Source organism: Numida meleagris, chromosome 18, assembly GCF_002078875.1.
Source record: "Numida meleagris isolate 19003 breed g44 Domestic line chromosome 18, NumMel1.0, whole genome shotgun sequence".
In the NCBI taxonomy this organism is placed as follows: domain Eukaryota; kingdom Metazoa; phylum Chordata; class Aves; order Galliformes; family Numididae; genus Numida; species Numida meleagris.
In genome coordinates, this window is record NC_034426.1 from 4,875,964 (window position 1) to 4,887,586 (window position 11,623).

Here is an 11,623-nt window from a genome sequence, read left to right on the forward strand (position 1 = left end):
CTGCTTCGGCAAGAGTCAGTGGTGGGAGCCCAGCCCAGACGCCAGCATCACCCCGTGGGGACGTGCTGAGATCAGGGCTGGCAGCGGGGGAGCCATGCGCAGCCCAGGGGTGGGGAAGGACCACGGAAGATGCCACGGGCAACCACAGGAAACTGAGACAAAGGCTTTTGACAGTACAAGTTGTTTATTTTGGCATCAGAACTCCTGACTCCCTAATGGAGCGCTGCATGTAATCCCGATTGCTGCCAGGAGAGGCTGTGGCTGCCCCATCCCTGGAGGTGCTCAAGACCAGCTTGGATGGAGCCCTGGGCAACCGGATTTGGTTCCGGATCTGGACGTTGGCGGCTCTGCCTGTGGCTGGGGGTTGGAATGATTGATGATCCCTGGGGTCCCTTCAAACCCAAGCCGTTCTCTGATTCTGTCTGTTCCTATTGTTCCTTTAAATTGTTTTCCTTTTCTTATCAAAATAAATATTTAATATAACTTAAATAAGTTAAATAGAATAAATTTCCTGTAGAAGAAGACGCAGTTCAAGTGCTCTGTTGAATGTGTGGTGCTGGGGGCCAAGTCCAGTGGCGGGAGAGCAGGGAAGGCTCAGTTTTTCTGGATCTGGAAGCGCTCCAGGAGTTCCTGCACCCAGTGCACCTTGGGCTGTGCGCATATCTCCCTCCCCTTCTTGGTGACCAGGCTGCAGGGAGAAAACCAGTGCTGTGGCAGCAGGGTGCTGGGTCCTGTTGCCAGCACCCATGTGTCCCCAGCCACACTGCCATCCCCACTCAGCCACCAGTGGAATCCTGTCATGCTGCTGAACCCCAAACGCTGGCATTTGTTGAGTACTCACACAATCCCTGGCTGGCGGCAGGTGCTGCTGGTGGGGAAGGCGGAGGCGATGAGGTTGCGTGGGACGGGATGTTTAATGTAGGTGTAGCAGCAGGTTGTGGGGACGCCGTCTGTGGGGAGAGAGAAACAGAGCCCTGGTGAGACCCCACAGATGCTCGACCTGGGGCTTTACAAGGATCTCCCATCACCTATCCACCCCGTTGTGTCACATCCTCCAGGGACACCCCAAGAGACACCATCTCCAAGGCTGAGCACCAGCTCCAAGCACTGGTGGCAGTCCCCCACAGCCCACCATGACGGTCCTGTCCATGGGAACTCGGCTCCCAGGCAGGGACAGGCACTCAGCCGCAGGGACACAGCGAGACCTGACTCACCCAGATGGGCCACGGCTGAGGAGCAGAGGGCCAGGAGGAGCAGAGCGGCCAGGGCGGCTGCGGAGCCCTTCATGGTGCTGCGGGACGTTGGCACGGCGAGCGGGGCTGGAGCTGGGTGGCTGCGGGGCTCTGCTCTGCACAGTGCTCGGCCCCTGCTGCGCTGCCACTTTTATCCCCTGCCCGCTGGGCGGGCTCAGGGTTTCAAGGAATAAGGATGAGCGCATCATACCAAGGAAATCTTGTCAGGATCCCCAAATTTTGCTGAGCTGGGGTAGGAAAGGAAGCTGCAAAAGGGGAAGCACTGGCCACAGGGCCATCTCTTTCAGATTCCATTTTGGTGGCCAGAGCCGGAAGCCTTGTGCAGGGCTGCTCTGCTGCCATGACATGGACACCCCCAGACACCACCACCACCACTGCTGGCAGAAAAGCACTGCCAGAAGGAACATCCAGACTGAGCCGCAGCTTTGCCAGAAATACCACTTCCCGATGTGCCCCATCTCAGGGATACAAAACTGGCTCCAAAACACTGTCTTGCGCAGATATTCATGTCCACTGGTGAAACCAGATATTTGTGGGATATCTAGAAAAGGAAAGATGACATAGGGATGAAGTTGAATTGACCTGAAATCACTGGGGATGTCACTTTATCCCTTTTGATGTCAAAATCTGCAGCCTTATACTGGAAATCTTGCAGACGTGGAGACACAGGCAGCCCATAGGAACCGGGGTTTGTTCACTGCTCGCTGTGCCCAGGCTGCAACCTGCTGCCACCCACCCTGTCCACAGGACAGACAGGACATGCACCTCTCTGCCTGAAGATATTAATTTTGGCTCTTGTCAGTGAAGCTGTTGCAGTACCTGCTTGTCCACTTCTTCCCAACATGGACAATTTCATACCATTCAGGTTCTATATACTGGTTTGCCCCCCCCCCAAAAAAAGATATTACTCTGGTTTCAGGGAGGAGACATGGCCCTGAGGTTAGGAGATGAGCAAAGAGAGGGTTCTGCCAGCACCCCAAGACCAGCACATCACAGCTTTGCAGATGAAACTTTGAGGCAATCACAGCGTGACCAAAAAGGGGCAGCACTGGCAATTCCCAAAGGTAACTTACAATGTCCCTGTGGACACACATACAGAAAAAGCTACAAAACTCAGTGCTTCCTCTTCTTTTTTCCCTTTTTCCGTTCTTGCCCACACTGCCCCGTGGGTGTCCCAGTGGGTTTGTTGCCACCTCTAACCCCAGCCCTCACCCCCTGACTCTCACTGGGGGTGACTAAACCTCTGTGCTCTGAAGAGGCTGACTCATTGCTGAGCACTGGTTGTGCCCATCCTTCCACCCCACAGCAGGGCTATGGTCCTCATTCACATGTAGGATAAGGCTCACAGTGGTTGCCATGGCCCTGTTGTGCCTTTCTCTGCTGGCAGATCCCTGCCCAGAGGATGTACCCCTCAGAGCTGGTTCAATGGGAGGCATAGGATGAGGAGAAGAGACTGTGGTTATTTCTTCTACAAAAGATTAAAAGGATGGAGGTGAGAACAGGCTGCCCAGGGAGGTGGTGGAGTCCCTGTCCCTGAAGGCTTTCAAGAACTGTGGAGATGTGGCACTGAGGGACGTGGTCAGTGGACATGGTGGGGGTGGGTTGGGTTTGGACTTGGGGAGCTGACAGTTCTATTCCAACCTTAATGACTCAATGATTCTAAACCACCTTGGAGCCCTCCAGGAGAAGCCAGGCAGCACCAACCCAGCCTTAGAGGTAAGGACAGGAACAATCTCTCCAGCTCCCTTCAGCTGCTTACATCACAGCTGCTTCTAACCTGGTAGTGAAACTGGAGAAATTCAAAGCAGCCCCTGTGTAAACAAATTCCAAGTTCAGAGTTTAGTCAACAGAAACCACGTTTTTGTGAGCCTCTGCCCACAGACACTCACCTGCCCCAGACCCTTGCCCACCAGCCACCCCCTTGGCTATCTCCCCTGGCCTCCCAGAAGTCACAAGAAGCAGGAGGAAAGACATCAGCGTGCAACAAGCCATTGCTATCAGGGCAAGGAGCAACTGGGGCTTGGAGCAGCTATGGGAGTGGAATGCTAAGCCCAAGCTCCAGGGCAGGATACCCCTGGGGAGTAGCCCCAAGCCAAGGTCCAACTCAACTCAAATAGAACTGGGTCCCAAGGCCATGTGTGGAAATGAGCAATGGCACTGGGTGATGCTGGCTTCAGAAGATGAGCTTTGCATTCCCAAGCAAAGAGAAAAGGAGATCAGGAGCTTCTCGATGCAATTATCTCTCTTCTGGGATAAGCATAGAAAACCTGCCATCCATTAGGAACCTTAGACAATCTCACAACTACAAACACTATTTTTGATGGAAATGGTAAAAGTATTTCTTCTTTACTGCAGAAGTTGTTGCCCAAGCTTTCACTTCTTCATTTAGACAAGAGCTGAATGGAACTTCTTACTGGATGCTGATGAAGAAGTTCCTATTCTAACTGGAATAGAGGATATTTCAATGAATTACACAAAATTGCAGCTCAGCAAAAGTAGAAAGCTTGTGTTACAGTGTATTTAAGGAATTGAATATAAGGAAGTGATTTAAAGGGAGAGTGAAGAAATGACTTTTAATTCTCCTGTGGTAGAAGACATCTGTATTCATATGACTTTCTAATGTGGCATAGAAATCAACAGCCAGTGTGGGGAGAGAAAATACAACTTGAATTCTTGTTGGGAGCACTTCCCAGTGAAGATTTCAGAATAGCTGCTGGGGACGCAGGAGGGCAGAAAACACAGCTTTACAAATAAAAAATCAAAAAAACAATAGCCAAAGGTGCGGTGTCTTTTGTTAATGTGAAGACAAGACAAAAAGAAGTTGTGGTCAGGTACTCAGCACAATTAAAAGTGTTGTACCAGCGGACGGGCACACAGGTGCCCAGCCAGATCCATGGAAAGAGGAGACAACTGCCTTAGTGTGTGGCAGGCTTCAGGAAACCCTCCCCAGACCTTCATGATTCACCCAGAGGAACATGCCCACTGGTTGGCTAAAGGAAGATGCATTAATGGCCAAAGGTCAAGGCAGAGGAATGTCCTCACACCTCTTTTGGGAGATGCTGCCAGACTCATGGATTCCTGTGCACTGCAGCCCTCCTGCCCTCACCATGCTCCAGTATGGGACAGAAACATGGAGAGCAAGGAAACCACAGGAAGAAAAATTGAAAGAAACTGCCAACACCACAATCCCGTGCAAGTGCAGAGAAAGCCACGCATTATGCAACATCCGTCTGGGAAGCAACACTCGTCATTGATAAAAATTATGCAAAGAGGTCCCGTGGCTGGAGGAAAAGGAAAATGCAGATCAGCCAAACAGCCTCACCCTGCAGTGAGATATTGCTGACCCTTTCATATATTGTTTTACAGAGTAATCCAGCAAAGCTAAATTCCCAAACCAATTCCCACTGATATCTTTTTGATTCAAAGCCCTGGATGCCCCTTCTCCCTCAGGATCCTGTGCCATGCCCTGCACAAAGACCACAACAGGGATTTTTCCACGTTCCTAGATCCAACTCATGCCCATTCTCCCTCCTTCTTGAGTCCACTCTGAGCTGAAAACCCTCAGCTCCACATCCAGGGCCCTGGGGATCCCAGACTCAAGTATCCCTTGCTCCTTAAGCAAAGTAGATACATTTAATATAGAAGTATATATAAATATGGGAAATGAATGAAACACTTTGTGCAAGGAGCAAGCATTTAGATAAGAAAGAAGGACCCTACTTCACATAAATATAAATACATCCCTCAGCAAATAGCAGGATTCTGAGCACAAGGCACAGCAGACACTCAAGTCAGAAGCTGACTCACCAGCCCACAGGCAGTTTCTTGCCACAGTGTCAAGCTTTGCTCTACCCCGCTACCACCCAACAGCCCCCCCAGTTTCCCCTATACTATCACACAGCGCCCCACATCCGGCTCTTTGCCTCCTGCAGCTCACAGCTTGCACCTGGGGTCCCATCTGCACCCCTGCAGTCAGGTAGAGCAAAGCTCTGGGGCTGGTTCTCAGCAGCTTTGGCTTTGCAAGGGCACACAGACTCTGGTCCCTCTGCAGGTACAGCCCTATGGCTGTTCTGCACAATTTGGCTGAGGCAGCAGCTCTCCAGTATTGCCCCTGCAGAGATCTGCCCGCACAAACTCTCCATCAGGATGTCAAAAAAAAAAAAAAAAAAAAAGGTTGTCTGTCTGCAAAAAGTGATTTCAATTTTGAGTTTGCAGACACCGAGTATCCTCCTGCACCCAGACACAGATTGCATAAGCTCCAGTTACATTAAAACAAGCTAAAAATAAAATATTATCTAAACTTGCATAGCTGGGGTTATCTCATAGCCATGCACTCGCTTCTGTCTTTCTTCTCCGCCTTGCCCTTGATGAGACCTTCGGCCAGTTTCGTGTTTATTGTGCCTTGTGCCAAAATATTTCTTTTTGATATACCATTTCTCTCTTTAAATGGTTTTAATCTTTAAATGGTTTTAACCACATCCCTTTCTTCTCCCACATGAAAGAGTAAATAATCAATGTTGAATGTTGCTTTTTAAGCTCCCTTCATCTATTTGCCCCACTCTTTTCAGTCTTTCATCTTCGAGGCTCTGAATGCTTTCATCACCTGCCTCAAAGCCTTCTGCATCGGCTTTACCCTTCTGTGAGTCATAATGATCAGGGCTGAACGTGGCATTCGTAGATCATCGCGCTGGTTTCTACAACAACAACATTACGGGATTTGGAGAATTAGTTTCTGTCCCATCCTTCATGCATTCCCGTATTCAGATTAATCCTTGGAATTGCAGCATTGAATGTTAGCTCTAGAAAATAAGGAGATGCTAAGTCCTTTATTGATCATTTATTTTAACCCAGTAAAGAACTTTGCCCAGAGAGGTTGTGGATGCCCCATCTCTGGAGGCATTCAAGGCCAGGTTGGATGGGGCCCTGGGCAGCGTGATCTACTGGCTGGCCACCAGCCCAAGGCAGGGGTTTGGAACGAGATGATATTTAAGGTCCCCTCCAATCTAAGCCATTCCATGATTCTATCATTCTATAATGATTCTAAGTTTAACATTCTAAAGAAAATGGCATTTAGGCGATCCAAACATCAGGGAAGAGAAAAGGAGCAGAGATTTCTAAGTTACATGGGCTAAATACTCAGGACACAAATATCTTTAAAATCTGGCCATAAACTCAAAAACATGACCACAGGCCATCTTCTTCCCTAAGCAGCTGTAGTTCTTTTGACCTTAGATACAGAAATCAGTATTTCAAATGATCCTTGAGTGCATTTGCCATCAGTGACCATTTAGCGTGTTGTTCAGTCACAGAATCGTAGGATCACAGAATTGCTAAGGTTGGAAAGGACGTCTAAGATCACCTACTCCAACCATTCACCTACCACTAATATTACCCACTAAACCCCCTTAAGCCCTAACCTTCTCCAACCCTGATTGCTGGAAATGATCTTGTATTTTGCAAACATTTGCCTCCCATTGAATTCGTCTCCTCTAGATCCTCAGGCACTGCACAAGATGCAATAAATCAACAGCACATCACGCACCAGCGCTAACCTCATCACTTCCTTTTATAAGTTCACAGATATCTGCGACAAAGGAAATGCAGTAGATCTCACTTGTCTGGGCTCCAGTAAGACATTTGAGATGGTGCCACACAGTAAATTATTAGCTAAGGAGGAGGAGATGTGACTGGCATATGTAATGTAAAGCGGGTAAGAGAGCTGCCTGGAAGAGCCATGGTAATAGCTTCAGCTGGAAGGGGAAATGCTGGACTGAGGGGAGGATTACCAGTGCAGTTCCTTGAACTTCTGCCTCAAAAAAAATGATTCTGCTTAACATTTGCATTAATGATCTTGGCACAAAAAGCAGAAGAATGCAAAGGAAATTTGCTGATGAGGCAGAATGAGATGCTATCATCAATCCAGGAGAGGCCAGGATATCACAGAGAAAGATTATAATGACCTTGAGGACTGGAGTAATGGGGAAGGGTTTGATTCAGTAGTGCAGACTGGACAGTGCTGCTGCGGGGAACAATGGAAGGCAAGAGCAGCTGTCCCTGTGCTGGAGCCCACAGCAATGTCTGGGGCAGGGAAAGACCCAAGCTACAAATTGTAGGGTTGGGACAACCCCCCACTGTTATACAGCATGAAAAGAGGCAAATGCAATGAGCTCCGGGTGGGGACTAGGAAAACAAGGGGTTATGGTTGATCGAGGTGAACACATCAAAGAGGCCAACACCTGGGTGGAAAAGAGCTATTTCAGCTAGAGAGCACTGCTGGTATAATGATACCGGGCTAGAAGCTGGCTGTGAATGCAAACAGGTGGGAAATTAGTTTTCCACCTGGAAGCAAGCAGTTTGCCAGGTGGGCTTCCAACCCAAGCAGGATAGGTATATGCCATCACCATCCTAATGGACATAGTCCTGCTGACTTTATTCCTGAATGTGGACTGGTTATCTTTAGGCCTGTACACAGCAGCCTTTTGGAGCCCTACTTTAAAAGCTCTCCCTAGCCACAATGCTGTTTTGGAGTGGGATGTTCCACAAGGCCATACAAAGGGAGCCGGTCCCCCCAGAAGGAAGCTGCTGTGTTATCCCAGGGCAATTGCTGCATTCACTTGTTGCCCTCCAGGACTGGAATTGAGTTTGGTGGTTAATCATCTCCAGATCATCTCTTGTGAGTCCCTCAGAGCTTCCTGGGCTGCCTCTCTGGTGAGTCAAAAGATTCTTACAAAACTGTTTTAAATGGTCAGTATATTTCTATTAAGTTCCTCTTTTTTTCTGGAATCTCCCTTTTAGGTTTACTGGCACGTTATTTCAGGGCTCAGCTTGCATGCCTTTCCCTTTCCTCCTCTCACCCTCAGGATGCAGGACTGAGTCATGAGGGTTATTTAATGGTCTCCCACTTCTGTGCCCCCAACCTGAACCCACAGCATTCCCCTACTCCCATGGCCAGCCATGAAGCTCTCTTTGGGCAGTCTCTTCCACTTCTCAGCTACAGGGGACTGATTTTTCATAGAATCATTAATTTTGGAAAGACCTCTAAGATCATCCAGTCCAACCATCCACCTACCACCAGTATTGCCCACTGACCACGTCCCTCAGTGCCACATCTCCACAGTTCCTGAACACCTCCAGGGACAGGGACTCCACCACCTCTCTGGGCAGCCTCTGCCACCACATCACCGTTCTTTAGGAGAAGAAGTTTTTCCTAATATCCAACCTGAACCTCCACTGGTGCAACTTGAGGCCTCTGAGGGAGAGCACAGAGGGTTATCAGACAACAAGCTGTTGCGTCTTGCCTTTGCTTCTAGGTCCAAGCTTAGAGTAACAGCAAGCATCAGCCCTTTACTACCCCTCAGGGGCAGCTCCTTCCTGCAGGCCTCATGCCATATCCCTGCTGGATGTAACTCTGCTCCTGCAGAATGATGTCCTCTCCTCTCAGAAGAGGTGTTGCTCCTGATTCAAAGTGTTCTTTGGTGTGAAAGCTGCTCTTTACCCCAATCTAGGTGTCTCCGTGCAGCCCCAGGGCTGGGGTCCCCTGGGCTCCATAATGTTGATCCTAATCCCCCTGAAATCACAGAATCATAGAGTGGCTTAGACTGGAGGCAATCTTAAAGATCATCCACTTCCAACCCCTGCCAAGAGCTGGTCCCCCCCCCTACCAGCTCAGTGTGCCCAGGGACCCTTCCATGGCCTTGGGGATCTCCAGGGATGGGGCAACCACAGCTCAGGGCAGCAGTGCCAGGGCCTCACCACCCTCTGAGTAAAAAATTTCTTCCTAGCATCAAATTTGCCTTGCAGGAAAACAGAAAGAAGCCCCAAAGTGTGCAGGAAACCAGAAATAACAGCACATAGTTCTGTGTTGCACCTAGGCCCGTCCTTTACCCATAGGTAGGCCATTAGGACTAATGCCACACAGCCATCAGAGCAGGCCTCACTGTGCTGCTTTTGCCCTACACACCCATGTACCCACTTAGAGACCACCAGATATGCAGATGTTGGTGGGGAAAGGTGTCCCAGCTCGGAAGGGGCTGATTTCAAAGTTCTCCTGATTGCTGGAGAGCTGCTCTGTGGGTACCAGGTTGGTCCTGCTCCATGCCAACCCCACAGCCCATCCCTTGGAGGAAAATGGGAGAAGCTGGAGTGAGCTCATGCTTGGACTCAATTCCACATCATTAGCTTGAGATGAGAGAGAAGGAATTGCTGCTCACAGAGGTGAGAGCAGGGTTACTACACCCTGTGTGGCTCAGCCCCAAGCCTTGGTCCTGAAGGTCTCTCTCCAAGGCCTCTTTCATGGGTTTGCATTCTGAGATCCCCAAGCATCCTTGTGATGTGACATTCAAACTAGGGGTGCTGGCTTAATGCCCTCCATCTCCTGAGGTTTAAAGATGACTGCAGAGATGTTTGGGTACAGAAGGACACAGGGAGCTGGCAGCCGCCTCTAGCAACGGAGAATAAAAATCTCAGGCACAAGAAACAATAACAGATCCTGCTGGCTCGGAGTGCACATGGCTAGACAGGAGTGAGGCAGCAGTACAGCCTCCACTGCTGAGATGAGCTGCAGGGCTGACAGCCTGCTTGCAATGAAGAAGAGGAAGAAGCCTGAGAGTAATTCTGCAACAGCAGCCAGCGAAGGCAGGATGTGAACTCATCACACTGCTGATGACTGGGCTCCCTAAAAACAGCAGCACGGGGAGGAAAAGGTCAAGAGCAGATGACTCAGGAGACTGCAGCACCCATCTTGTGGTGCCAGGTTAACCCTGTAGCCCACCAAGGTGAATACAGTCTGGCTGATTTTCATAACAGATCCCTGGGTGAATCAGAGGATATAGAGAATATATGGTGGCTCTGAGGATGCTGAGATGCCTCAGCACAGCGGGCTCAGGAGTGAGGGCACACACAGAAGTGGCACTGGGTCGGGGGACAGGAGTAATGCCTCAGCAGATTGGGCAGGAACAGGATGCAACCCTTGTTTGCTGACGCTGGATGAAGCCTAGTGACAACTAAATTACACTTCTTCACTCTCACAGCTCAGACCAGGAGCACGCAGCTGAGTAAGAACACATGGTTTCCTATCTATGCTCTTAATGAAAGCAGGGAAAGCCCCTCAGGGTTAGAGCAAGTGGTTTTTCAGGGAAACAGAGAAAAGGACAGTAGAAAGTCTTCAGCTTCCACATGGAAGATAAAGGCTCACTCCAGGAACAGACTCTCATTCTGCTAGCATTCCCTCCGTGCTGCTGTATTTTCTTCTTCCATTTTTCGTTGTAGTATGACACTAGAATACCATGTCTTAACCAGCCAGTTTGTTCAAGTTTCCTTGCAATAGAATCAGAGAATCACAGAATGGTTTGAGTTGGAAGGGGCTCTTAAAGGCCATCTGGTCACACTGCTTGCAGTGCACAGGGACACCCACAGCTCCATCAGTGCTCAGAGCCCTGCAGCCTGACCCTGGCTGTCTGCAGGAATGGGGGGAGCACCCCTCTTTGGGCAGCCTGTGCAGTGCCTCACTGCCCCCATTGGAAACAACTTCTTCCTTATATCCAATCAAAATCTCCCTCTGTTAGTTTGAAGCTATTTCCCCTTGTCTTATCACAACAGACCCCGCTCAAGAGTCTGTCCCCCCTATCATGTAGCCCCTCTTTAGTAGTCCTTTATGTAGATATAAACTGTTCTCAGGCCTCTCATCCTCTTTAGATCACTCACCACATTTCCATGCTCTGCAAATTTAACAGGCCTGTGCTTGTTTCAAAGAGCACTAATGAAAGAATCAAGCAGTGCAGGACCTGTGGGGTCCCACAAGCTTCTGGCTCACTCAGAAGATCCATTTTCACACACAGAAATCCATTCAGAGATCCACTCAGAAGGCCCTTTTCAAAGAAAATGACAATCACAGAATCCTAGAATGGCTTGGGTTGGAAGGGACCTTGAAGACCATCCAGTTCCAACCCCCTGCCAGGGCTGGGTGCCCCCCACCAGGTCAGGCTGTCCAGGGCCCCACCCTTGGGCACCTCCAGGGATGGGGCACTCACAGCTTCTACAACTTCTGACACAGTTATGTGTCAGGACCATTAGAGGACATTTCTGCAACACTAGGAGCTAGCTCATACCCACGGGACTATGCTGTTTGTGTAATAATCACTTCTCAGACCGTAGTACTTACACATTTTGAATTTCCATCAAAAATTGTGACAGGTTAAACTCCAGGAAGAGAACAACAGCAAGCTCAGGCTGGTGTGGGAACGTAGAGATTGGCAGAGATTGTCAAGCAGTAACGTGGGGCTTCATAGCTGGGCTGTTCTGAGCTGCTGAGGAGCACATCTGAACAGGCTGCACTTCAGCACCATCTGCTGTGCAGGTCCACAGACCATCAC

General features: G+C 49.5%; 1 protein-coding gene across 1 annotated transcript; it reads right to left on the bottom strand.

Annotated features, from left to right (window-relative positions):
* LOC110407898 (C-C motif chemokine 3-like) lies at nt 577-1,397 on the bottom strand. Its single transcript, XM_021416100.1, has 3 exons — nt 1,215-1,397; nt 842-950; nt 577-688 (listed from the first exon to the last, which is right to left on the bottom strand). The coding sequence occupies exons 1-3, from the start codon at nt 1,285-1,287 to the stop codon at nt 595-597; spliced, it is 276 nt and encodes a 91-aa protein (XP_021271775.1). The 5' UTR covers nt 1,288-1,397; the 3' UTR covers nt 577-594.